This window comes from Gigantopelta aegis, chromosome 4 (assembly GCF_016097555.1).
Source record: "Gigantopelta aegis isolate Gae_Host chromosome 4, Gae_host_genome, whole genome shotgun sequence".
Taxonomy (NCBI): Eukaryota; Metazoa; Mollusca; class Gastropoda; order Neomphalida; family Peltospiridae; genus Gigantopelta; species Gigantopelta aegis.
Window position 1 is genome coordinate 119,000,413 of NC_054702.1, and position 27,268 is coordinate 119,027,680.

The 27,268-nt window shown below is 37.5% G+C and overlaps 1 protein-coding gene across 4 annotated transcripts in view; it reads right to left on the reverse strand.

Annotated features, from left to right (window-relative positions):
- LOC121371909 (excitatory amino acid transporter 2-like) overlaps nucleotides 1–27,268 on the reverse strand; it is an 84,846-nt gene that overhangs the window by 38,505 nt on the left and 19,073 nt on the right. Inside the window, exons 1-3 of one of the 4 annotated variants that reach the window (XM_041498150.1) lie at nucleotides 21,165–21,283; nucleotides 16,067–16,231; nucleotides 14,292–14,490 (exon numbers count right to left, since the gene is read on the reverse strand). In XM_041498150.1, coding sequence (XP_041354084.1) covers nucleotides 14,292–14,490; nucleotides 16,067–16,156 — 289 coding nt within the window. In that variant the 5' untranslated portion in view covers nucleotides 16,157–16,231; nucleotides 21,165–21,283. The other 3 variants (XM_041498149.1, XM_041498152.1, XM_041498151.1) reach the window with 3 other exon arrangements.

The following is a 27,268-nucleotide window of genomic DNA, read 5'->3' on the forward strand; positions in this document are numbered from 1 at the left end:
AATGTGAAATACTGAAAACAAAAGGCTGTATGGTGTACAGTGTACAAACTGTACTGTGTGGTACTATGTACATCATGTTGTCTGGTGTACAGTGTACAAACTATACTGTGTGGTACTATGTACATCATGTTGTCTGGTGTACAGTGTACAAACTGTACTGTGTGGTACTATGTACATCATGTTGTCTAAGTGTACAGTGTACAAACTGTACTGTGTGGTACTATGTACATCATGTTATCTGGTGTACAGTGTACAAACTGTACTGTGTGTCTGGTGTACAATGTACAAACTACTGTGTGGTACTATGTACATCATGTTATCTGGTGTACCATGTACAAACTGTACTGTGTGGTACAATGTACATCATGTTATCTGGTGTACAGTGTACAAACTGTACTGTGTGGTACTATGCACATCATGTTATCTGGTGTACATACACTGTACACACTGTACTATGTGGTACTATTGTCTGGTGTACACTGTAGAAACTGTACTCTGTAGTACTAACATAATTATGTACATCAATGTATTGTCTGGTGTACACTGTACAAACTGTACTCTGTAGTACTACCATAATTATGTACATCAACTGTCTGTTGTACAATGTACAAACTGTACTCTGTAGTACTACCATAATTATTTACATCAACGTATTGTCTGGTGTACACTGTACAAACTGTACTCTGTAGTACTACCATAATTATGTACATCAACATATTGCCTGTTGTACACTATACAAACTGTACTCTGTAGTACCAACATAATTATGTACATCAATGTATTGTCTGGTGTACACTGTACAAACTGTACTCTGTAGTACTACCATAATTATGTACATCAATGTATTGTCTGGTGTACACTGTACAAACTGTACTCTGTAGCACTAACATAATTATGTACATCAACTGTCTGTTGTACAATGTACAAACTGTACTCTGTAGTACTACCATCATTATTTACATCAACGTATTGTCTGGTGTACACTGTACAAACTGTACTCTGTAGTACTACCATAATTATTTATATCAAGGTATTGTCTGGTGTACACTGTACAAACTGTACTCTGTAGTACTATCATAATTATTTACATCAATGTTTTGTCTGGTGTACACTGTCCTATGAACATCAACATGTTGCCTGGTGTATATTGTTCAACCGAGATTGTCTTGAAGAGTGTAATATCCTTTCACAAACCTGTCTATGTTAAGAATGTAAGAGCAATATAAGTGAGTTAAAACCAAACAGCTGTCAGAAGGAATGTTGTGTGTTCTGGTCTTCACTTTGACAGTGGGCACAGTACAGCGTGTATCTGCAGTCACCAACATACTGGAACCAGGGCCAGAGAAGCACTAGTAAATGACATTATCGCTTTCTGATCCAGTAATGTGAGCCTCCACTGACAAATTATGGTGTCAACAGCGACACCAAATCAGACAGCCAGCCCACAAGGGAGGTTGTACTAAAAACTGTTAAGTCAGACGTGTTAAATTCCTAATAAACATCGCCTGCCAGGGCCACTCCAAGAAGCGACTGGTTCACCTCTTCAAGGCACTGATCCACATGTTACCGGCCTCGGTGGCATCGTGGCAGGCCATCGGTCTACAGGCTGGTAGGTACTGGGTTCGGATCCCAGTCGAGGCATGGGATTTTTAATCCAGATACCGACTCCAAACCCTGAGTGAGTGCTCCGCAAGGCTCAATGGGTAGGTGTAAACCACTTGCACCGACCAGTGATCCATAACTGGTTCAACAAAGGCCATGGTTTGTGCTATCCTGCCTGTGGGAAGCGCAAATAAAAGATCCCTTGCTGCCAATTGGAAGAGTAGCCCATGTAGTGGCAACAGCGGGTTTCCTCTCAAAATCTGTGTGGTCCTTAACCATATGTCTGACGCCATATAACCGTAAATAAAATGTGTTGAGTGTGTCATTAAATAAAACACTTCTTTCTTTTTGATCCACATGTTGGTGCATTCATTCTCAAGTGTATGTACTGGTACCTCATTCCATAGTCAATGCAGTATGATGAGTAGCATTTCACACAGTTACGTAATGTAAGATGTTTACTGCAAGAAACAGTTTTTGTATGGGGTGGGGGTGGGGGTGTGGAGGGGGGGGGTGATAGTGTGGCAATGGAGCAGCATGGTAGGGGTGAGAGTCTTAACATACTAAGGAGGCTGGAGACAGGCTCCACTCCACTCCAAGGAAACTGTTAACATACTATTTATGCTATGCTAGACAATCCTAGTCCTAAATCAATTAGATGATAACAGCTATGGCTCTCATTCAGTTAAATGTACTACTAACCAGTCAAAGTGAATGCCATTAACACACGTAGTACTGTATATCACCCTAGATGATAACAGCTATGGCTCTCATTCAGTTAAATGTACTACTAACCAGTCAAAGTGAATGCCATTAACACACGTAATACTGTATATCACCCTAGATGATAACAGCTATGGCTCTCATTCAGTTAAATGTACTACTAACCAGTCAAAGTGAATGCCATTAACACACGTAATACTGTATATCACCCTAGATGATAACATCTATGGCTCTCATTCAGTTAAATGTACTACTAACCAGTCAAAGTGAATGCCATTAACACACGTAATACTGTATATCACCCTAGATGATAACAGCTATGGCTCTCATTCAGTTAAATGTACTACTAACCAGTCAAAGTGAATGCCATTAACACACGTAGTACTGTATATCACCCTAGATGATAACAGCTATGGCTCTCATTCAGTTAAATGTACTACTAACCACAGTCAAAGTGAATGCCATTAACACACGTAATACTGTATATCACCCTAGATGATAACAGCTATGGCTCTCATTCAGTTAAATGTACTACTAACCAGTCAAAGTGAATGCCATTAACACACGTAATACTGTATATCACCCTAGATGATAACAGCTATGGCTCTCATTCAGTTAAATGTACTACTAACCAGTCAAAGTGAATGCCATTAACACACGTAATACTGTATATCACCCTAGATGATAACAGCTATGGCTCTCATTCAGTTAAATGTACTACTAACCAGTCAAAGTGAATGCCATTAACACACGTAGTACTGTATATCACCCTAGATGATAACAGCTATGGCTCTCATTCAGTTAAATGTACTACTAACCAGTCAAAGTGAATGCCATTAACACACGTAATACTGTATATCACCCTAGATGATAACAGCTATGGCTCTCATTCAGTTAAATGTACTACTAACCAGTCAAAGTGAATGCCATTAACACACGTAATACTGTATATCACCCTAGATGATAACAGCTATGGCTCTCATTCAGTTAAATGTACTACTAACCAGTCAAAGTGAATGCCATTAACACACGTAGTACTGTATATCACCCTAGATGATAACAGCTATGGCTCTCATTCAGTTAAATGTACTACTAACCAGTCAAAGTGAATGCCATTAACACCTATTACTGTATATCACCCTAGATGATAACAGCTATGGCTCTCATTCAGTTAAATGTACTACTAACCAGTCAAAGTGAATGCCATTAACACACGTAATACTGTATATCACCCTAGATGATAACAGCTATGGCTCTCATTCAGTTAAATGTACTACTAACCAGTCAAAGTGAATGCCATTAACACACGTAATACTGTATATCACCCTAGATGATAACAGCTATGGCTCTCATTCAGTTAAATGTACTACTAACCAGTCAAAGTGAATGCCATTAACACACGTAATACTGTATATCACCCTAGATGATAACAGCTATGGCTCTCATTCAGTTAAATGTACTACTAACCAGTCAAAGTGAATGCCATTAACACCTATTACTGTATATCACCCTAGATGATAACAGCTATGGCTCTCATTCAGTTAAATGTACTACTAACCAGTCAAAGTGAATGCCATTAACACCTATTACTGTATATCACCCTAGATGATAACAGCTATGGCTCTCATTCAGTTAAATGTACTACTAACCAGTCAAAGTGAATGCCATTAACACACGTAATACTGTATATCACCCTAGATGATAACAGCTATGGCTCTCATTCAGTTAAATGTACTACTAACCAGTCAAAGTGAATGCCATTAACACACTATTACTGTATATCACCCTAGATGATAACAGCTATGGCTCTCATTCAGTTAAATGTACTACTAACCAGTCAAAGTGAATGCCATTAACACACGTAATACTGTATATCACCCTAGATGATAACAGCTATGGCTCTCATTCAGTTAAATGTACTACTAACCAGTCAAAGTGAATGCCATTAACACACGTAATACTGTATATCACCCTAGATGATAACAGCTATGGCTCTCATTCAGTTAAATGTACTACTAACCAGTCAAAGTGAATGCCATTAACACACGTATACTGTATATCACCCTAGATGATAACAGCTATGGCTCTCATTCAGTTAAATGTACTACTAACCAGTCAAAGTGAATGCCATTAACACACGTAATACTGTATATCACCCTAGATGATAACAGCTATGGCTCTCATTCAGTTAAATGTACTACTAACCAGTCAAAGTGAATGCCATTAACACACGTAATACTGTATATCACCCTAGATGATAACAGCTATGGCTCTCATTCAGTTAAATGTACTACTAACCAGTCAAAGTGAATGCCATTAACACACGTAATACTGTATATCACCCTAGATGATAACAGCTATGGCTCTCATTCAGTTAAATGTACTACTAACCAGTCAAAGTGAATGCCATTAACACACGTAATACTGTATATCACCCTAGATGATAACAGCTATGGCTCTCATTCAGTTAAATGTACTACTAACCAGTCAAAGTGAATGCCATTAACACACGTATTACTGTATATCACCCTAGATGATAACAGCTATGGCTCTCATTCAGTTAAATGTACTACTAACCAGTCAAAGTGAATGCCATTAACACACGTATTACTGTATATCACCCTAGATGATAACAGCTATGGCTCTCATTCAGTTAAATGTACTACTAACCAGTCAAAGTGAATGCCATTAACACACGTAATACTGTATATCACCCTAGATGATAACAGCTATGGCTCTCATTCAGTTAAATGTACTACTAACCAGTCAAAGTGAATGCCATTAACACACGTAATACTGTATATCACCCTAGATGATAACAGCTATGGCTCTCATTCAGTTAAATGTACTACTAACCAGTCAAAGTGAATGCCATTAACACACGTAATACTGTATATCACCCTAGATGATAACAGCTATGGCTCTCATTCAGTTAAATGTACTACTAACCAGTCAAAGTGAATGCCATTAACACACGTAATACTGTATATCACCCTAGATGATAACAGCTATGGCTCTCATTCAGTTAAATGTACTACTAACCACAGTCAAAGTGAATGCCATTAACACACGTAATACTGTATATCACCCTAGATGATAACAGCTATGGCTCTCATTCAGTTAAATGTACTACTAACCACAGTCAAAGTGAATGCCATTAACACACGTAATACTGTATATCACCCTAGATGATAACAGCTATGGCTCTCATTCAGTTAAATGTACTACTAACCAGTCAAAGTGAATGCCATTAACACACGTAATACTGTATATCACCCTAGATGATAACAGCTATGGCTCTCATTCAGTTAAATGTACTACTAACCAGTCAAAGTGAATGCCATTAACACACGTAATACTGTATATCACCCTAGATGATAACAGCTATGGCTCTCATTCAGTTAAATGTACTACTAACCAGTCAAAGTGAATGCCATTAACACACGTAATACTGTATATCACCCTAGATGATAACAGCTATGGCTCTCATTCAGTTAAATGTACTACTAACCAGTCAAAGTGAATGCCATTAACACACGTAATACTGTATATCACCCTAGATGATAACAGCTATGGCTCTCATTCAGTTAAATGTACTACTAACCAGTCAAAGTGAATGCCATTAACACACGTAATACTGTATATCACCCTAGATGATAACAGCTATGGCTCTCATTCAGTTAAATGTACTACTAACCAGTCAAAGTGAATGCCATTAACACACGTAATACTGTATATCACCCTAGATGATAACAGCTATGGCTCTCATTCAGTTAAATGTACTACTAACCAGTCAAAGTGAATGCCATTAACACACGTAATACTGTATATCACCCTAGATGATAACAGCTATGGCTCTCATTCAGTTAAATGTACTACTAACCACAGTCAAAGTGAATGCCATTAACACACGTAATACTGTATATCACCCTAGATGATAACAGCTATGGCTCTCATTCAGTTAAATGTACTACTAACCAGTCAAAGTGAATGCCATTAACACACGTAATACTGTATATCACCCTAGATGATAACAGCTATGGCTCTCATTCAGTTAAATGTACTACTAACCAGTCAAAGTGAATGCCATTAACACACGTAATACTGTATATCACCCTAGATGATAACAGCTATGGCTCTCATTCAGTTAAATGTACTACTAACCAGTCAAAGTGAATGCCATTAACACACGTAATACTGTATATCACCCTAGATGATAACAGCTATGGCTCTCATTCAGTTAAATGTACTACTAACCAGTCAAAGTGAATGCCATTAACACACGTAATACTGTATATCACCCTAGATGATAACAGCTATGGCTCTCATTCAGTTAAATGTACTACTAACCAGTCAAAGTGAATGCCATTAACACACGTAATACTGTATATCACCCTAGATGATAACAGCTATGGCTCTCATTCAGTTAAATGTACTACTAACCAGTCAAAGTGAATGCCATTAACACACGTAATACTGTATATCACCCTAGATGATAACAGCTATGGCTCTCATTCAGTTAAATGTACTACTAACCAGTCAAAGTGAATGCCATTAACACACGTAATACTGTATATCACCCTAGATGATAACAGCTAATGGCTCTCATTCAGTTAAATGTACTACTAACCACAGTCAAAGTGAATGCCATTAACACACGTAATACTGTATATCACCCTAGATGATAACAGCTATGGCTCTCATTCAGTTAAATGTACTACTAACCAGTCAAAGTGAATGCCATTAACACACGTAATACTGTATATCACCCTAGATGATAACAGCTATGGCTCTCATTCAGTTAAATGTACTACTAACCAGTCAAAGTGAATGCCATTAACACACGTAATACTGTATATCACCCTAGATGATAACAGCTATGGCTCTCATTCAGTTAAATGTACTACTAACCAGTCAAAGTGAATGCCATTAACACACGTAATACTGTATATCACCCTAGATGATAACAGCTATGGCTCTCATTCAGTTAAATGTACTACTAACCAGTCAAAGTGAATGCCATTAACACACGTAATACTGTATATCACCCTAGATGATAACAGCTATGGCTCTCATTCAGTTAAATGTACTACTAACCAGTCAAAGTGAATGCCATTAACACACGTAATACTGTATATCACCCTAGATGATAACAGCTATGGCTCTCATTCAGTTAAATGTACTACTAACCACAGTCAAAGTGAATGCCATTAACACACGTAATACTGTATATCACCCTAGATGATAACAGCTATGGCTCTCATTCAGTTAAATGTACTACTAACCAGTCAAAGTGAATGCCATTAACACACGTAATACTGTATATCACCCTAGATGATAACAGCTATGGCTCTCATTCAGTTAAATGTACTACTAACCAGTCAAAGTGAATGCCATTAACACACGTAATACTGTATATCACCCTAGATGATAACAGCTATGGCTCTCATTCAGTTAAATGTACTACTAACCAGTCAAAGTGAATGCCATTAACACACGTAATACTGTATATCACCCTAGATGATAACAGCTATGGCTCTCATTCAGTTAAATGTACTACTAACCAGTCAAAGTGAATGCCATTAACACACGTAATACTGTATATCACCCTAGATGATAACAGCTATGGCTCTCATTCAGTTAAATGTACTACTAACCAGTCAAAGTGAATGCCATTAACACACGTAATACTGTATATCACCCTAGATGATAACAGCTATGGCTCTCATTCAGTTAAATGTACTACTAACCAGTCAAAGTGAATGCCATTAACACACCTATTACTGTATATCACCCTAGATGATAACAGCTATGGCTCTCATTCAGTTAAATGTACTACTAACCACAGTCAAAGTGAATGCCATTAACACACGTAATACTGTATATCACCCTAGATGATAACAGCTATGGCTCTCATTCAGTTAAATGTACTACTAACCAGTCAAAGTGAATGCCATTAACACACGTAATACTGTATATCACCCTAGATGATAACAGCTATGGCTCTCATTCAGTTAAATGTACTACTAACCAGTCAAAGTGAATGCCATTAACACACGTAATACTGTATATCACCCTAGATGATAACAGCTATGGCTCTCATTCAGTTAAATGTACTACTAACCAGTCAAAGTGAATGCCATTAACACACGTAATACTGTATATCACCCTAGATGATAACAGCTATGGCTCTCATTCAGTTAAATGTACTACTAACCAGTCAAAGTGAATGCCATTAACACACGTAATACTGTATATCACCCTAGATGATAACAGCTATGGCTCTCATTCAGTTAAATGTACTACTAACCAGTCAAAGTGAATGCCATTAACACACGTATTACTGTATATCACCCTAGATGATAACAGCTATGGCTCTCATTCAGTTAAATGTACTACTAACCAGTCAAAGTGAATGCCATTAACACACGTAATACTGTATATCACCCTAGATGATAACAGCTATGGCTCTCATTCAGTTAAATGTACTACTAACCAGTCAAAGTGAATGCCATTAACACACGTATTACTGTATATCACCCTAGATGATAACAGCTATGGCTCTCATTCAGTTAAATGTACTACTAACCAGTCAAAGTGAATGCCATTAACACACGTAGTACTGTATATCACCCTAGATGATAACAGCTATGGCTCTCATTCAGTTAAATGTACTACTAACCAGTCAAAGTGAATGCCATTAACACACGTAATACTGTATATCACCCTAGATGATAACAGCTATGGCTCTCATTCAGTTAAATGTACTACTAACCAGTCAAAGTGAATGCCATTAACACCTATTACTGTATATCACCCTAGATGATAACAGCTATGGCTCTCATTCAGTTAAATGTACTACTAACCAGTCAAAGTGAATGCCATTAACACACGTAATACTGTATATCACCCTAGATGATAACAGCTATGGCTCTCATTCAGTTAAATGTACTACTAACCAGTCAAAGTGAATGCCATTAACACACGTAATACTGTATATCACCCTAGATGATAACAGCTATGGCTCTCATTCAGTTAAATGTACTACTAACCAGTCAAAGTGAATGCCATTAACACACGTAATACTGTATATCACCCTAGATGATAACAGCTATGGCTCTCATTCAGTTAAATGTACTACTAACCAGTCAAAGTGAATGCCATTAACACACGTAATACTGTATATCACCCTAGATGATAACAGCTATGGCTCTCATTCAGTTAAATGTACTACTAACCAGTCAAAGTGAATGCCATTAACACACGTAATACTGTATATCACCCTAGATGATAACAGCTATGGCTCTCATTCAGTTAAATGTACTACTAACCAGTCAAAGTGAATGCCATTAACACACGTAATACTGTATATCACCCTAGATGATAACAGCTATGGCTCTCATTCAGTTAAATGTACTACTAACCAGTCAAAGTGAATGCCATTAACACACGTAATACTGTATATCACCCTAGATGATAACAGCTATGGCTCTCATTCAGTTAAATGTACTACTAACCAGTCAAAGTGAATGCCATTAACACACGTAATACTGTATATCACCCTAGATGATAACAGCTATGGCTCTCATTCAGTTAAATGTACTACTAACCAGTCAAAGTGAATGCCATTAACACACGTAATACTGTATATCACCCTAGATGATAACAGCTATGGCTCTCATTCAGTTAAATGTACTACTAACCAGTCAAAGTGAATGCCATTAACACACGTAATACTGTATATCACCCTAGATGATAACAGCTATGGCTCTCATTCAGTTAAATGTACTACTAACCAGTCAAAGTGAATGCCATTAACACACGTAATACTGTATATCACCCTAGATGATAACAGCTATGGCTCTCATTCAGTTAAATGTACTACTAACCAGTCAAAGTGAATGCCATTAACACACGTAATACTGTATATCACCCTAGATGATAACAGCTATGGCTCTCATTCAGTTAAATGTACTACTAACCAGTCAAAGTGAATGCCATTAACACACGTAATACTGTATATCACCCTAGATGATAACAGCTATGGCTCTCATTCAGTTAAATGTACTACTAACCAGTCAAAGTGAATGCCATTAACACACGTAATACTGTATATCACCCTAGATGATAACAGCTATGGCTCTCATTCAGTTAAATGTACTACTAACCAGTCAAAGTGAATGCCATTAACACACGTAATACTGTATATCACCCTAGATGATAACAGCTATGGCTCTCATTCAGTTAAATGTACTACTAACCAGTCAAAGTGAATGCCATTAACACACGTAATACTGTATATCACCCTAGATGATAACAGCTATGGCTCTCATTCAGTTAAATGTACTACTAACCAGTCAAAGTGAATGCCATTAACACACGTAATACTGTATATCACCCTAGATGATAACAGCTATGGCTCTCATTCAGTTAAATGTACTACTAACCCAGTCAAAGTGAATGCCATTAACACACGTAATACTGTATATCACCCTAGATGATAACAGCTATGGCTCTCATTCAGTTAAATGTACTACTAACCAGTCAAAGTGAATGCCATTAACACACGTAATACTGTATATCACCCTAGATGATAACAGCTATGGCTCTCATTCAGTTAAATGTACTACTAACCAGTCAAAGTGAATGCCATTAACACACGTAATACTGTATATCACCCTAGATGATAACAGCTATGGCTCTCATTCAGTTAAATGTACTACTAACCAGTCAAAGTGAATGCCATTAACACACGTAATACTGTATATCACCCTAGATGATAACAGCTATGGCTCTCATTCAGTTAAATGTACTACTAACCAGTCAAAGTGAATGCCATTAACACACGTAATACTGTATATCACCCTAGATGATAACAGCTATGGCTCTCATTCAGTTAAATGTACTACTAACCAGTCAAAGTGAATGCCATTAACACACGTAATACTGTATATCACCCTAGATGATAACAGCTATGGCTCTCATTCAGTTAAATGTACTACTAACCAGTCAAAGTGAATGCCATTAACACACGTAATACTGTATATCACCCTAGATGATAACAGCTATGGCTCTCATTCAGTTAAATGTACTACTAACCAGTCAAAGTGAATGCCATTAACACACGTAATACTGTATATCACCCTAGATGATAACAGCTATGGCTCTCATTCAGTTAAATGTACTACTAACCAGTCAAAGTGAATGCCATTAAAGGAGGAACAATTAAGGCATGTGGCCTGGTATGCATATTCAACGATATATAATGCACATCATTGCTTAATATCAACAAGTATAATCGTATAGTTAATTAATAAAACAGTTAAATGTGAAGGCTATTATATATGACGCGCGCAGCCATTTTATACCATCCCAGTGAAAACGCCCGCTGGCGAGCTGATGTGTCACGTCAGGAATTAGTCTTCGAACTGAAGAAACAAAACATACCTGATTTTTGCAGATGCATCGCAATGTTCTGTAATTATATTCATCCTAGTAAGCCAGCACCAATTATATATTATTTTTCAATACAAAATAAACCACCATTGTCGAAGTGTTAAAATAACTATTATGTTTCGTACATAAATTAACCCACACACTGAAACAATAATCAGAGTGTTTTCTTGGTTAATTGGTCTTTTCTTTCCGTGGCCTTTCTGTGGTTCCTGATTGGCAGGTGTATATTTAGACGGTCCCCAGACACTGTGTCTAGACACACTAAAAAGACGTGCCTCTTTTATGAAGATCACAGGGTATTGTGTGATAACAGCACGGATACACCTCAAATCGTAATGGACATTATTAGCCATCCTGCTTTATTACTGTAAGTAATTCTGTAAAACCCTTGATTAAGTACACTTTCCCATCTAAAATCACAAAACTGACCAATTAAGTCGTCCCAGAGAAAAGAAAAGTATCATTTGGGTATCGTGAGTGGTAGTTTTTGCTCGAACATGCCCTACCAATAGGCCTAATAGTATGCATTTTTCCTTTGGATTTTTAAAAAAAGAAAAATACTATAACTCCATTTCGTTCTATTGATGTAACCTGAAATATATTTAGTTAAATAGTTTATTATACTATCAAGTCATTTATGTTGTTTTACAAGTCAGGTTGATAAAAGTAAAGTGCCTTGTCGTAAATTATAGAGCGTTTGTTTACACTGTGCACAGAGAAGATGGACGGAGCTGATGTCACTTCGCCCCAAGCTATACCACCGGACGTCACAAAAACAAAACAAAATGGCTGCACCCAGTTAGCAGGAATAATCATGTTTTTTTATTAACTCTAAAATTATGCGTTTTTCATTTGTTAAAGTATCAGTATGTGTTGGTGGTCCGGGTATGCATCTTTCCAACACATAAGGCTCTCGTTTCAGTTGACCCTACCTTTAACACACGTAGTACTGTATATCACCCTAGATGATAACAGCTATGGCTCTCATTCAGTTAAATGTGCAATAGACTACCTGTAATAATGATGATGACCAACATGATGAGTGGCATATACTCACCTGTAATCATGATGACCAACATGATGAGTGGCATATACTCACCTGTGATCATGATGACCAACATGATGAGTGGCATATACTCACCTGTGATCATGATGAACAACATGATGAGTGGCATATACTCACCTGTGATCATGATGAACAACATGATGAGTGGCATATACTCACCTGTGATCATGCTGGACATGATGAGTGGCATATACTCACCTGTGATCATGCTGAAATGCTGAGTGGCATATACTCACCTGTGATCATGCTGGACATAATGAGTGGCATATACTCACCTGTGATCATGCTGGACATGAGTGGCATATACTCACCTGTGATCATGCTGGACATAATGAGTGGCATATACTCACCTGCGATCATGCTGGACATAATGAGTGGCATATAGTCACCTGTGATCATGCTGGACATGAGTGGCATATACTCACCTGTGATCATGCTGGACATGAGTGGCATATACTCACCTGTGATCATGCTGGACATAATGAGTGGCATATACTCACCTGTGATCATGCTGGACATGGTGAGTGGCATATACTCACCTGTGATCATGCTGGACATAGGTGGCATATTTAGAGAATAACTAACGAGCTATGAGGAATTATGAATTATCTGTCCCGAGTGAATGAATGTTTAAAACATTCATTCATGAGGGACAGATAATTCGTAACTCCTCGTAGCAAGTTGGTTATTCTCTTTATTACCCATTGTCAATTTTAACTGTTATAGCATAACGGCGTTCTTTTTACAGCCAAATGTTTACAGTACAAAATAATACAACTGTATTTGCATTTGAAAATAATAATTTTTATACATTACTAAAGCTGCTGCTTATGAAAATATACCATTTAATGTTAACAAAACAAATAAGTCGATTTGTTTTTGTAAATCTTTGTAGATCATATAACGTATGTGTAATCTGACTCATGAATGGAAACATTATATGAATGAAAGTGAAGTTCCGGCCATGGCTAGCAACCAACCAAACGTCGTGATTTTTAAGTCAGCCAATCAGTGGCTGTAGAAGCAATCTGCACACTGTACAGAGATTGAAAAAAAATTACCCCGTATATTTGAGCCCATATGGGTAATAAACTTACTTATGGAAGATAAAACTAGAGACATAAACTGACCTGTATTCATGGAAGACACAATGAGCAGCATAGACTCACCTGTGATCATGGAAGACACAATGAGTGGCATAGACTCACCTGTGATCACGGAAGACACAATGAGCGGCATAGACTCACCTGTGATCACGGAAGACACAATGAGCGGCATAGACTCACCTGTGATCATGGAAGACACAATGAGTGGCATAGACTCACCTGTGATCATGGAAGACACAATGAGTGGGGCATAGACTCACCTGTGATCATGGAAGACACAATGAGTGGCATAGACTCACCTGTGATCATGGAAGACACAATGAGCGGCATAGACTCACCTGTGATCATGGAAGACACAATGAGCGGCATGATGAGTAGTTTGAGCATTCTCATGAGGATGTCCCCCGGGAAGGAGATGAGCATGATGGTGTCGGCCGACGGCTTCGCCATCCGCGCCAAGAACCCGAACAGCACTCCCAGCACCACCCCGGCCACTGTGAGCACCAGCAGCAGGTTATGTAAACACCACTTCCCGATCTGTGAAACCAAACAATAACATCAGTAAACACCATTTCCCGATCTGTGAAACAAAACAATAACATCAGTAAACACCACTTCCCGATCTGTGAAACCAAACAATAACATCAGTAAACACCACTTCCCGATCTGTGAAACCAAACAATAACAACAGTAAACACCACTTCCCGATCTGTGAAACCAAACAATAACACAAGTAAACACCACTTCCCGATCTGTGAAACCATACAATAACATCAATAAATACCACTTCCCGATCTGTGAAACCAAACAAAAACATCAGTAAACACCACTTCCCGATCTGTGAAACCAAACAATACCAGTAAACACCACTTCCCGATCTGTGAAACCAAACAATAACACAAGTAAACACCACTTCCCGATCTGTGGAACCAAACAATAACATCAGTAAACACCACTTCCTGATTTGTGAAACCAAACAATAACATCAGTAAACACCACTTCCCGATCTGTGAAACCAAACAATAACACAAGTAAACACCACTTCCCGATCTGTGAAACCATACAATAACATCAATAAATACCACTTCCCGATCTGTGAAACCAAACAAAAACATCAGTAAACACCACTTCCCGATCTGTGAAACCAAACAATAACACCAGTAAACACCACTTCCCGATCTGTGAAACCAAACAATAACACCAGTAAACACCACTTCCCGATCTGTGGAACCAAACAATAACATCAGTAAACACCACTTCCTGATCTGTGAAACCAAACAATAACATCAGTAAACACCACTTCCCGATCTGTGAAACCAAACAAAAACATCAGTAAAAACCACTTTCCGATCTGTGAAACCAAACAATAACACCAGTAAACACCACTTCCCGATCTATGGAACCAAACAATAACATCAGTAAACACCACTTCCCGATCTGTGGAACCAAACAATAACATCAGTAAACACCACTTCCCGATCTGTGAAATCAAACAATAACATCAGTAAACACCACTTCCCGATCTGTGAAACCAAACAATAACATCAATAAACACCACTTCCCGACATGTGAAACCAAACAATAACATCAATAAACACCACTTCCTGATCTGTGTTAAACAATGACATCAGTAAACACCACTTCCTGATCTGTGTCAAACAGTGACATCAGTAAACACTTCTTCACTATCTGTGTCAAACAATCAAAAAATGACATCATTTGGGACATTTTCTTAATTTTATATACACAATTACTATTGTGTGACATTTAAAGAGGCACCAAATCCTACTTAAATCACTTCTATCAAATACAAATGTATTCTAAGTTGAGTATAGTATTATATTGAAATTGTTTTAATATGCATTTCACTGCACACAAGGCAAAAACATACTTCATACATGATGGTTTATGTTCTTGCTAAATGACATTACAAGTTTAAAGTTCACAGAATCTGAATATCAAAACCATGAACAATCTCAAAACTGAATCTCTGCACAAGGCAGAATCAAAAGACATACAACAGGAAATTAGATTGTGCACCATCATGAAATTATTATATGTGGAACTTCACAGTGCAAAACCTAGAAAGAGTACAATGAGTTTTATTACTGACCGCTCTTAAGACTCGCTTGGCACGACCAGGCTGCGCGAACTTGAGATTAGCTGTTTCCATCATCGCCTCGGTAGCACCCTTGTCATCCATTATGCTAATGAGGAAAAGGAGACAATCTATGAGGTGAACACTTTCTTCAAAGTTATCAGAGCTGGAAGTGAATACCTGTACAAAAGCAAGCAGAAAAAACCCTTAGTCGTTGACACATGTATGAAACACTCAATTTACATTTACTATAAAACAACGAGGGGTAACATTCACCACCCACCACCCAGCAGGCACTTATAGTATTTGATATGAACAACACTGAATATGAGGATATTGATGAAGGTTTGATGTTTAATATTTTTTACCTTTATCCTTTGACTCGTGTTGATCTGGAATGCAGTTACATGCATCCTGCGTACGCAGTGGTCAGATAAAGAGGTCGGAGTGGAATGTATTGTACAATTTATACCACAAATACATTAAAATTAATTATTTATTTTTTATACCAATTCTGGTATATTAATTTATTTGGAATAAATAATAGTATTTGTACCAATAATCAGTGTGACATGTTACTACCAATCAGAGCTGCAGCCACTTTTACTTCGTAACTACATGTATTTCACTGTTCACCTTGAACTTCGACATGGAACTCTTGTGATTTAATTGGTTGTGGTGTTGTGCTGGTGCAAGGACTCCAATGGATACAAGGGACATAACCCCAAGAGATAAAACCCCAATATCTTATTTCAAATGTGGACAAAACTGAATTTATTACAAAGTTTTAGACGGAACCACGTGAAAAGTTAGTTTTTTTAATGATGCTCATGTAATCATCAAAAGCTATGGTATTCACTTTGTAATCATCAAAAGTTACAGCATTCACTTGGTAATGATCATAAGCTACGGTATTCACTTGGTAATCATCAAAAGCTATGGTATTCACTTGGTAATCATCAAAAGATATGGTATTCACTTGGTAATCATCAAAAGCTATGGTATTCACTTGGTAATCATCAAAAGCTATGGCATTCACTTGGTAATCATCAAAAGTTACAGCATTCACTTGGTAATCATCAATTGTATTCACTTGGTAATCATCAAAAGTTACAGCATTCACTTGGTAATCATCAAAAGCTACTGTATTCACTTGGTAATCATCATAAGCTACGGTATTCACTTGGTAATCATCAAAAGCTATGGTATTCACTTGGTAATCATCAAAAGCTACGGTATTCACTTGGTAATCATCAAAAGCTACAGTATTCACTTGGTAATCATCAAAAGCTACATTATTCACTTGGTAATCATCAAAAGCTACAGTATTCACTTGGAAATCATCAAAAGCTATGGTATTCACTTAGTTATCATCAAAAGCTAAGGTATTCACTTGGTAATCATCAAAAGCTATGGTATTCACTTGGTAATCATCAAAAGATATGGTATTCACTTGGTAATCATCAAAAGCTATGGTATTCACTTGGTAATCATCAAAAGCTATGGCATTCACTTGGTAATCATCAAAAGTTACAGCATTCACTTGGTAATCATCAATTGTATTCACTTGGTAATCATCAAAAGTTACAGCATTCACTTGGTAATCATCAAAAGCTACTGTATTCACTTGGTAATCATCATAAGCTACGGTATTCACTTGGTAATCATCAAAAGCTATGGTATTCACTTGGTAATCATCAAAAGCTACGGTATTCACTTGGTAATCATCAAAAGCTACAGTATTCACTTGGTAATCATCAAAAGCTACATTATTCACTTGGTAATCATCAAAAGCTACAGTATTCACTTGGAAATCATCAAAAGCTATGGTATTCACTTAGTTATCATCAAAAGCTAAGGTATTCACTTGGTAGTCATCTAAAGCTACATTATTCACTTGGTAATCATCAAAAGCTACAGTATTCACTTGGTTATCATCAAAAGCTACAGTATTCACTTGGTAATCATCAAAAGCTATGGTATTCACTTGGTAATAATTAAAAGCTATGGTATTCACTTGGTAATAATTAAAAGCTATGGCATTCACTTGGTAATCATCAAAAGCTACAGTATTCACTAGGTTATCATCAAAAGCTACGGTATTCACTTGGTTATCATCAAAAGCTACAGTATTCACTTGGTAATAATTAAAAGCTATGGCATTCACTTGGTAATCATCAAAAGCTATGTCATTCACTTGGTAATCATCAAAAGCTATGGTATTCACTTGGTAATCTTCAAAAGCCATGGTATTCATTTGGTTATCATCAAAAGCTACAGTATTCACTTGGTAATCATCAAAAGCTATGGTATTCACTTGGTAATAATGAAAAGCTATGGTATTCACTTGGTAATCATCAAAAGCTATGCCATTCACTTGGTAATCATCAAAAGCTACGGCATTCACTTGATCTACAGTATTCACTTGGTAATCATCAAAAGCTACAGTATTCACTTGGTTATCATCAAAAGCTACGGTATTCACTTGATAATCATCAAAAGCTACAGTATTCACTTGGTAATCATCCAAAGCTACAGTATTCACTTGGTAATCATCAAAAGCTACAGGATTCACTTGGTAATCATCAAAAGCTACAGTATTCACTTGGTAATCATCAAAAGCTACAGTATTCACTTGGCAATCATCAAAAGCTACAGTATTCACTTGGTAATCATCAAAAGCTACGGTATTCACTTGATAATCATCAAAAGCTAAGGTATTCACTTGGTAATCATCAAAAGCTATGGTATTCACTTGATAATCATCAAAAGCTAAGGTATTCACTTGGTAATCATCAAAAGCTACGGTATTCACTTGATAATCATCAAAAGCTACGGCATTTACTTGAAAGCAACTTCTAATTTTTTGATGATTCAGTATTCAACAATTATACATATCCCTTATTGGTGTGGGAGGTATGTGGGGGGGGGGGGGGCAGGGGGATGGCCCCAACTCTGAACTGGAAAAGATACATTGGCCCTTCTATCCCCTAGTTGAAAGATGATCAAAATACATTTATGAACATTTAAGTTTTTTTCATAAGGATGTAGCTCATAAATCATGCTATTAGAAAACTGTTTTAACACAGCCACAGATGTGAATAAATATTCTAAATTGACTGTCCCCCCCCAAAGTTCCTGCCCCCCCAAAGTTCCTGCCCCCCCCCCAAGTTCCTACACACACATACACACACACACACACACACACACATACACATACACATACACATACACATACACACACACACACACACACACACACACACACACACACACACACACACACACACACACACACACCCCCGTTCCTGGCATATTTAAATGACCATGGACACACCATCCCATAGATCCCACCCACGCCAATTAAATATCAATTGCGGATGTGTTATGAGTGAAACATGGAGAGCAACATGAAACAAAATGAGTGCTCAACCTTTCAAACTATACTAGCACACAAACCGGAAAGGTCATGCATAACACAATAATCAAACTATACTAGCACACAAACCGGAAAGGTCACGCATAACACAATAATCGGCGGAATTTCTATACAGATACAAGTAGTTAGTGTACTCAAATCGAAAACAAGTAACAACATCAGTAACTTTGATTACACTGCATGAAACTTTACACTGATGAATACCGTACCCAATGTCTATACTTAACTTTCTTTCATATTTAACTACCATATTCCACACTTGACTAGCTTTTTTTATACTTAACAAAGCTACTGGTAATTTTGCATACATAACTAGCAAATTCAATACTAACACTTTCTATACTTAACTGCACTATACTAGCATATTCCATAGTAACTAGCATATTCCATATTTAACTAGTATGTACCATACTTAACTTGCATATACTTAACTTGCATATTCCATACTTAACTTACTTATTCCATGATTAACCAGCATATTCCATAATAAGTAACATATTCCATAATTAACTGGCACATTACATGTACATATATAAAATACTTCAATACAGATATTTACATTACTTCAACAAAAATAACATACAGTACTTCACCACTGTTGTACGTTTCCTTGGTTAAAAATAATGAATAAATAAAATAAATTTTGAAACATCTGTAACATTATATAAAATATTAACCTAGAATTTCACCAACTGTGACACACATATATAAATAACTATATATGGCTGATTGAGAAAGTAAACAACTGTAACTATGACAACGCCATGTAATAAATTCCTAACAACAAGCTACCATTTATAATGCTTGTTTCTTTCATTCAGTTAAGAGTTAAGTGTTTTTGTATTGAAGGAAGAACTAGGTAGGTCACCCACTATATTCTATTCTAGTTTTTCCCATGCAGTCTGCTCACTCACCCAGAACACAAGCATTTTGTTAAAATGAATGTTCTGGGAACAGGAAGATTCCGGAAACATGTGTATTTACTGTGACCTGAGACAGTTTACTGCAGCCGTGCATTCACTGTGACCTGAGACGGTTTACTACAGCCATGCATTCACTGTGACCTGAGACGGTTTACTACAGCCATGCATTCACTGTGACCTGAGACGGTTTACTACAGCCGTGAATTCACTGTGACCTGAGACGGTTTACTACAGCCGTGCATTCACTGTGACCTGAGACGGTTTACTACAGCCGTGCATTCACTGTGACCTGAGACGGTTTACTACAGCTGTGTATTCACTGTGACCTCCGACAGTTTACTACAGCTGTGTATTCACTGTGACCTGAGACAGTTTACTACACTGTTCATTAAGTAACAGCTGACATTAATAAAGTAAATGATCTGGGGCTGTTTCTCAACTGATTACATGGGGGGGGGGGAGAGAGGGGGGCAACATTATTACTCATTTATGCCATGTTGTTTCTTTTTTCATGCAGGTTTTAAATCAAGATTTATTTTTCTGGGTGGTGGTTTTAAAAGGAAACATTAGTTCCAACTTCCCCGCTGTAATCAGTTATATAACATGCAGCCCTTACAAGTTTCATATCCGTTTGATCATCGAGGGTAATAACACTTGACCCACATTCACCCCCCTCTACAACAAACTCCCCGACCCCTGACATATTCATCAACAAAATGCAGTGTTAATGTCCTTCACAAACATTACTTACTAAACTGGTGAATGAGTAAACCTTCAACAAGTCACATATTTCCAGTGTCAGTTGCAGTCAGTGTAGTGAGTGTCAGTACACTCGGCTTATCAAGCTAGTGTGGTAACACACAATATTTCCTGTACCCTGGCGTTAGTGTTTTGGAGTGCTCCAGTGGTCCAATGTGTTTTGTGGGGAAAGTCAGTGTGCTGGGGGGGGGGAGTCTATATGCACTGAGGGTTTCATGCTGTGGGGGGAGTCTGTGTGCACTGACGGTTTCGTTCCATTACAAGGATCTGATCAGCTAACACACCGTGACAAAGCAGGTGTTGGTGTATGCGTCAATGAATCGCTTGGTGTCAGGGTGTGTGCTATGATGGTTCGCGTGCAGCGTGTCTCTGCTGATTACCGGACATACAATATGCATCAGTGGTTTGTAGCCGGCCCTCAAGCTGAGCTGGCGGTGAATGAACTGATCAGAGGCTGGCCACATTAATAATGGAATACGTAATCAATACAACACTTGAACAAATCACACCGTCACTTTGAATAACACTTTGTGCAAACTCACAGATAGCCTACAAATAGATTGCTTTCCAAAATGCATTGTGCGACAGCAATAAATAATAGACGAAGTATTAGATATGATCGCAGAAGTTGAGTAAAAAGAAAATGTGTTATTCACTATTGCAAATACAATACAGCAAATACAATACCGAATATACAATATTGAACAATGGAAATGATCTTGTATTTCCAAGACAGACTAGTGATGATGAGCCGTGATTGGGCAGCATCCCTTCCCTTATGGAAAAACTGGACCCAGTCCCCATCATAATTATTTTGGGTGATATGCCAGGTTTCTGCTCGGTTGAGTTACACTGATAAAACTCACAGCTCCAGACTGGAGGCCTCCCTGGAGGGACTGGACACAGCTCCAGACTGGAGGCCTCCCTGGAGGGACTGGACACAGCTCCAGACTGGAGGCCTCCCTGGAGGGACTGGACACAGCTCCAGACTGGAGGGACTGGACACAGCTCCAAACTGGAGGAACTGGACACAGCTCCTGACTGGAGGCCTCCCTGGAGGAACTGGACACAGCTCCTGACTGGAGGCCTCCCTGGAGGGACTGGACACAGTTCCAGACTGGAGGCCTCCCTGGAGGGACTGGACACAGCTCCAGACTGGAGGCCTCCCTGGAGGGACTGGACACAGCTCCAGACTGGAGGCCTCCCTGAAGGGACTGGACACAGTTCCAGACTGGAGGCCTCCCTGGAGGGACTGGACACAGATCCAGACTGGAGGGACTGGACACAGCTCCAGACTGGAGGCCTCCCTGGAGGGACTGGACACAGTTCCAGACTGGAGGCCTCCCTGGAGGGACTGGACACAGTTCCAGACTGGAGGCCTCCCTGGAGGGACTGGACACAGCTCCAGACTGGAGGCCTCCCTGGAGGGACTGGACACAGCTCCAGATGGAAACCAACTCTACTGATCACAATGTCTTCACCTGGACCTTATATAATCAATAAAATATGGTTTTACTCAATATGTCGGCATTATTATTTATTTATTTTGTTGTCAGACTGCAGACTTTCAAAACATGTCTGATTTAATTAAGCTAATTTTGTCCAGAGGGATTTTGTCTTGGATTCATCAAAAGCAGATCCTAGAGAGTTGGGGGGGGGGGGGGGGGGGGGGGGAGGGACACACACTGGAGCATGGCAAGTTGGCAACCCCACCCCCCCACCCCCAGCATATAAATGAATTCACCACAATTACATAGTACTTTGTGAATTATACCCTTTCTCATATATCTGACCCACACACACATTTAAAAGAATAAAAATAATAATAAATAGATAATATCTAAAATTCTAATTCAAAACATTTGTAAGAACGGATCTGATTGGATCTCTGCTAAAAATTTCAGGTGGTAAAATCACCGATATACCGGTCACAAATTTTCTGGCAGAAATACGTCATAGGTTAAGTGAAGAACAGGGTTGTTTTGTAATGACGTCATAAAGACAATTTCTGTAGCGTTCATGTTACGTACAGAAGTCGTTAAATACTGAGAAGTTTTTATGTCAAAAATGAACATAATTATTCTTTATTAGTCGATATCTAATCATGAGAGCTGATTAAATATGTGAAATTATACATCTATGTTCGAAGCGCTAACTGTCCGACCACCCATCGTCTGTTAATGGACTGCCTAATGACGTCACCAGCTGGTGACGTTTATAGGCTTATTCTTACTACAAATGTGACAATGTCCTATTTAAAATCAACCAGCAAACAGTTTAATTAGAATAGGGATAACCCTACTGTGTTTTCCAATTTGCAGACGTATATCGCTAACGCGTTGCCAATAAAACTACATTTGCGACAGTAAAACCACCAATATACGTCCGCAAATCGGAAAACACAGTAGGGTTATCCCCTAAATAAACATTTAATAAAGCGTGTTCTGTACTGGAAGATTTTAGAACAGTAATGCCAAATCAATCTGTACTTAAAGTAATGTGTGTTGTGTGAGGGAATACAAACAAAATATGTAGACGACACCCCCCTAACTAACTTCTCCCCTAACTAACTTCTCCCCTAACTAACCTCTCCCCTAACTAACCTCTCCCCTAACTAACCTCCCATACCCTACATTTACATAAACACTTTAAACAAAACTATTCCAACTGACCTATATCCTACATTTACACAGTATTTTCAGGATGAGTAAGTTATGAATGTTAAACCCAGATGTTGCACCATCAACATCCGTGGTTTCCATACATTACTGTAATTGTAATTAGACTGCAAACAAAGAGTCACATAATAATAATAATAATAATAATAATAACTTTATTTAATGAGGGTGACAGGTTTAGCACAAGCTAATCTTCCACTTAGCCCTCAACAATACATTGAAATACTGGAAAAGAAAATACATATATACTAAGTACTATACTATTATAATAATGCATACATACATATTGACTAGAGAAATCTTACATTTCACAGACATCTGTTAGTTGTGTAATATTGACACTAAAGTCTCAAAACATAATTATTATATAGAATAAAAATTAATCAGCCAAATAAACATCCATGAGATATTGTTTCAGGCTGGATTTAAAGTTCGCAACTGACTTCTGGTGTCTAATATCAAGGGGCATTGTATTCCATATCTGAACACCCGAGTAACTGAAGGACTTTTTATATAGTTCAGTATGAGGCCTTGGTAGCTGAAGTTTGTTTTTGTTAGAGGATCTTAGGTTATATTTACAGGTTTCAGATATTGGGGTAAGGAGAGATGTAATGTATTCTGGGGAGAAACCATTTAGTGCTTTATATACCATTATGCCAATGTGGTATTTTATTCTGTCAGGGAAAGGTAAAATATTTAGTTCCCTGAACATGTCTTTAGATGGAGTTATTAATGGTTTGTTTAAAATTATTCTCATTGCACGTTTTTGCATTTTTAGAATTTGAACCACTTGTTCCTTAGCACAGTGTCCCCAAACAGTAGCAGCAAAGTCGAGAATTGGAACAATGTATGCATTATAGAAAACTGTTTTGGCAGCTTGATTTAAGTATATATTAAGTCTCCTGAGAAGTGAGATAGTCAAGGCCAATTTTGAAATCACTTTTCTAATGTGTACTGTCCAGGTCAGTGACTCATCTATATAAACACCAAGTATCTTTTGCGATTTTACTGCATTAAGTTTTTCATTGTTTAGTGTAATTTGTATTGAGTGCTGCCTGGCTATTTTGTATGTTGTACTTACTAACATACAAGTTGTTTTCTGAAGATTAAGAGCCATATTGTTATTTGTGCACCACTTTTGAATGCCCAATAAATCCACCTGCAAATTTAACTCTAGTTCTGTTAGGTTACTACCATATGTGTGCATGGTTGCATCATCGGCATACATGTCAATAGAGCAGTGTTTGGCATACAAGGGCATATCGTTTATGTAGATAATAATTAGTAGTGGACCGAGAATTGAGCCTTGGGGGACACCGGTCAGTACTTGCTGTGATGAGGATTGTAAGTTCCCAACTTTGACAATCTGCTGACGAATTTGTAGATAGGAAGTAAACCATTTGAGACTTTGATCAGAAAAATTTAGAAGCTTCAGTTTATAAAGAAGTATAGAATGATCTACAAGATCGAAGGCTTTCTTTAAATCTAGGAAAATGGTTCCTACCATGTTATCATTATCGATAGACAAGATCCACTGATCAATTAGGTGTACCAATGCAGTCTGGCATGAGTGTTTTTCACGGAAACCAGACTGAGCATCATGTAGGAGGTTATATTTAGTCAAGTATTTATATAGATGATTTGAGATATGCCTCTCAAATATTTTTGTTATAATTGGAGTGACTCTAGCAATTTTTAATGCACATGGGAAGGTTCCATCAGCAATACTTAAGTTGATTATGTGTACGATGAGTGGAGCTAGGGTGTGATTACTAAGCCCAATGCCATCTAAACCGGTTGCCTTTGATGAGTCTAATTTTGTTATATAATTTACCACATCATGTAGACAGACATATGGTATTCTAAATGGCATGTTATTTACTATTTTGTTTCTAAGATAATCCTGAAGTATAGTGTGATTTTCGGGAGTAAAAGGTTTTGTGTCAATAGTCTGTGAGATGTTAATGAAATGCTCATTTAAAGTTTGTAGAATGTCACTTGCATTAGTAACCAAACTGTTATTTATTTTTAACTCTGAAGGCACAGGTAACCCTAATCATTTTCCAGATAATGTTTTGAAATGATTCCATAAGAAACTTGAAGGTTTGTTGTTCTGAACTGCATCTTGAAATAAATACTTCTTAGCCTCAGCTATGAAATTTAATGTTTTATTGCGCCACAGCTTGTAGCTGGTCCAGTCTTTTATTTTATGAAAATGATCACGTTGCATTTTTGAGTATTTGATCTTATCACTGTACCATTTTGGTTGTTCAAATCGTCTAACTTGTTTTATTTTCAAAGGTGCATGTTTATTCAGAATATTAATTAGTGTGTTGTGCCAAAGTAATAAGGCCATATTAACATCATTACATGAAAAAATATTGTTTATATTGGAATTGTTAATGTCTAAAAGAAAGTCTTCAGTGCAAAATGTTTTAAAACACCTATATGATATAGTTTTATGAGTGTTATTTATCATATTTTTTATCAGAATTGTTTGTATATTGATTAAGACTAACTGTGACAGGATAATGATCGCTAATAGCAAAACATGGTATACATACTTGAGTAATCATACTAGTGTTTGTACAATAAATGTGATCTATGATAGTCGAGGAGTTTTCGGTTATTCTGGTAGACGTATCCACTATTTGAGTCAATTCATATGACTTCACTAAATTGCTCCACCTGGTATTAGAGCAACCATTTATGAAATAGATATTAAAGTCTCCCATAACAATTATATCAAGGTTTTCATTTAAAGCCTTTTCCAGCTGAGTGTCAATCATATCTATCCAGGACACATGTGAGTTAGGTGGTCTGTAGACAAAACATAACAAGATATTTTTAGCATGTTGTCAATTAATTTGTAGCCATATAGTTTCTGTAGTCAAGTCTTCGATATCATTTCGTCTTTTATAGGATAAGGAGTTTCTAATATATACAGCCAGTCCTCCACCTTGTTTGTCCCTTCTGTCTTTTCGTTCCAAGTTGCAATGATCAATATTAATTATAGTATCCGGGATTTCCTGGCTTAGAAAGGTTTCACACAATCCTAATATATGTAAAGAAGGGTTTTCACCCATTGTCAATGAGATTTCATCTAGTTTTGGCAGTATATGTTGAATGTTCCAACTGGCAATATTGATACTTTTTGTGGGGAAATTAAACTTGCTTTTACTTACTGAAAATGTTGAGCTCTTTGTTTTCAATGAAGTGATATTTGTATCAGATCTAAATGTTGGGCTCTGTTTTCAATGAAGTGATATTTGTATCAGATCTAAATGTTGGGCTCTGTTTTCAGTGAAGTGATATTTGTATCAGATCTAAATGTTGGGCTCTGTTTTCAATGAAGTGATATTTGTATCAGATCTAAATGTTGGGCTCTCTGTTTTCAATGAAGTGATATTTGTATCAG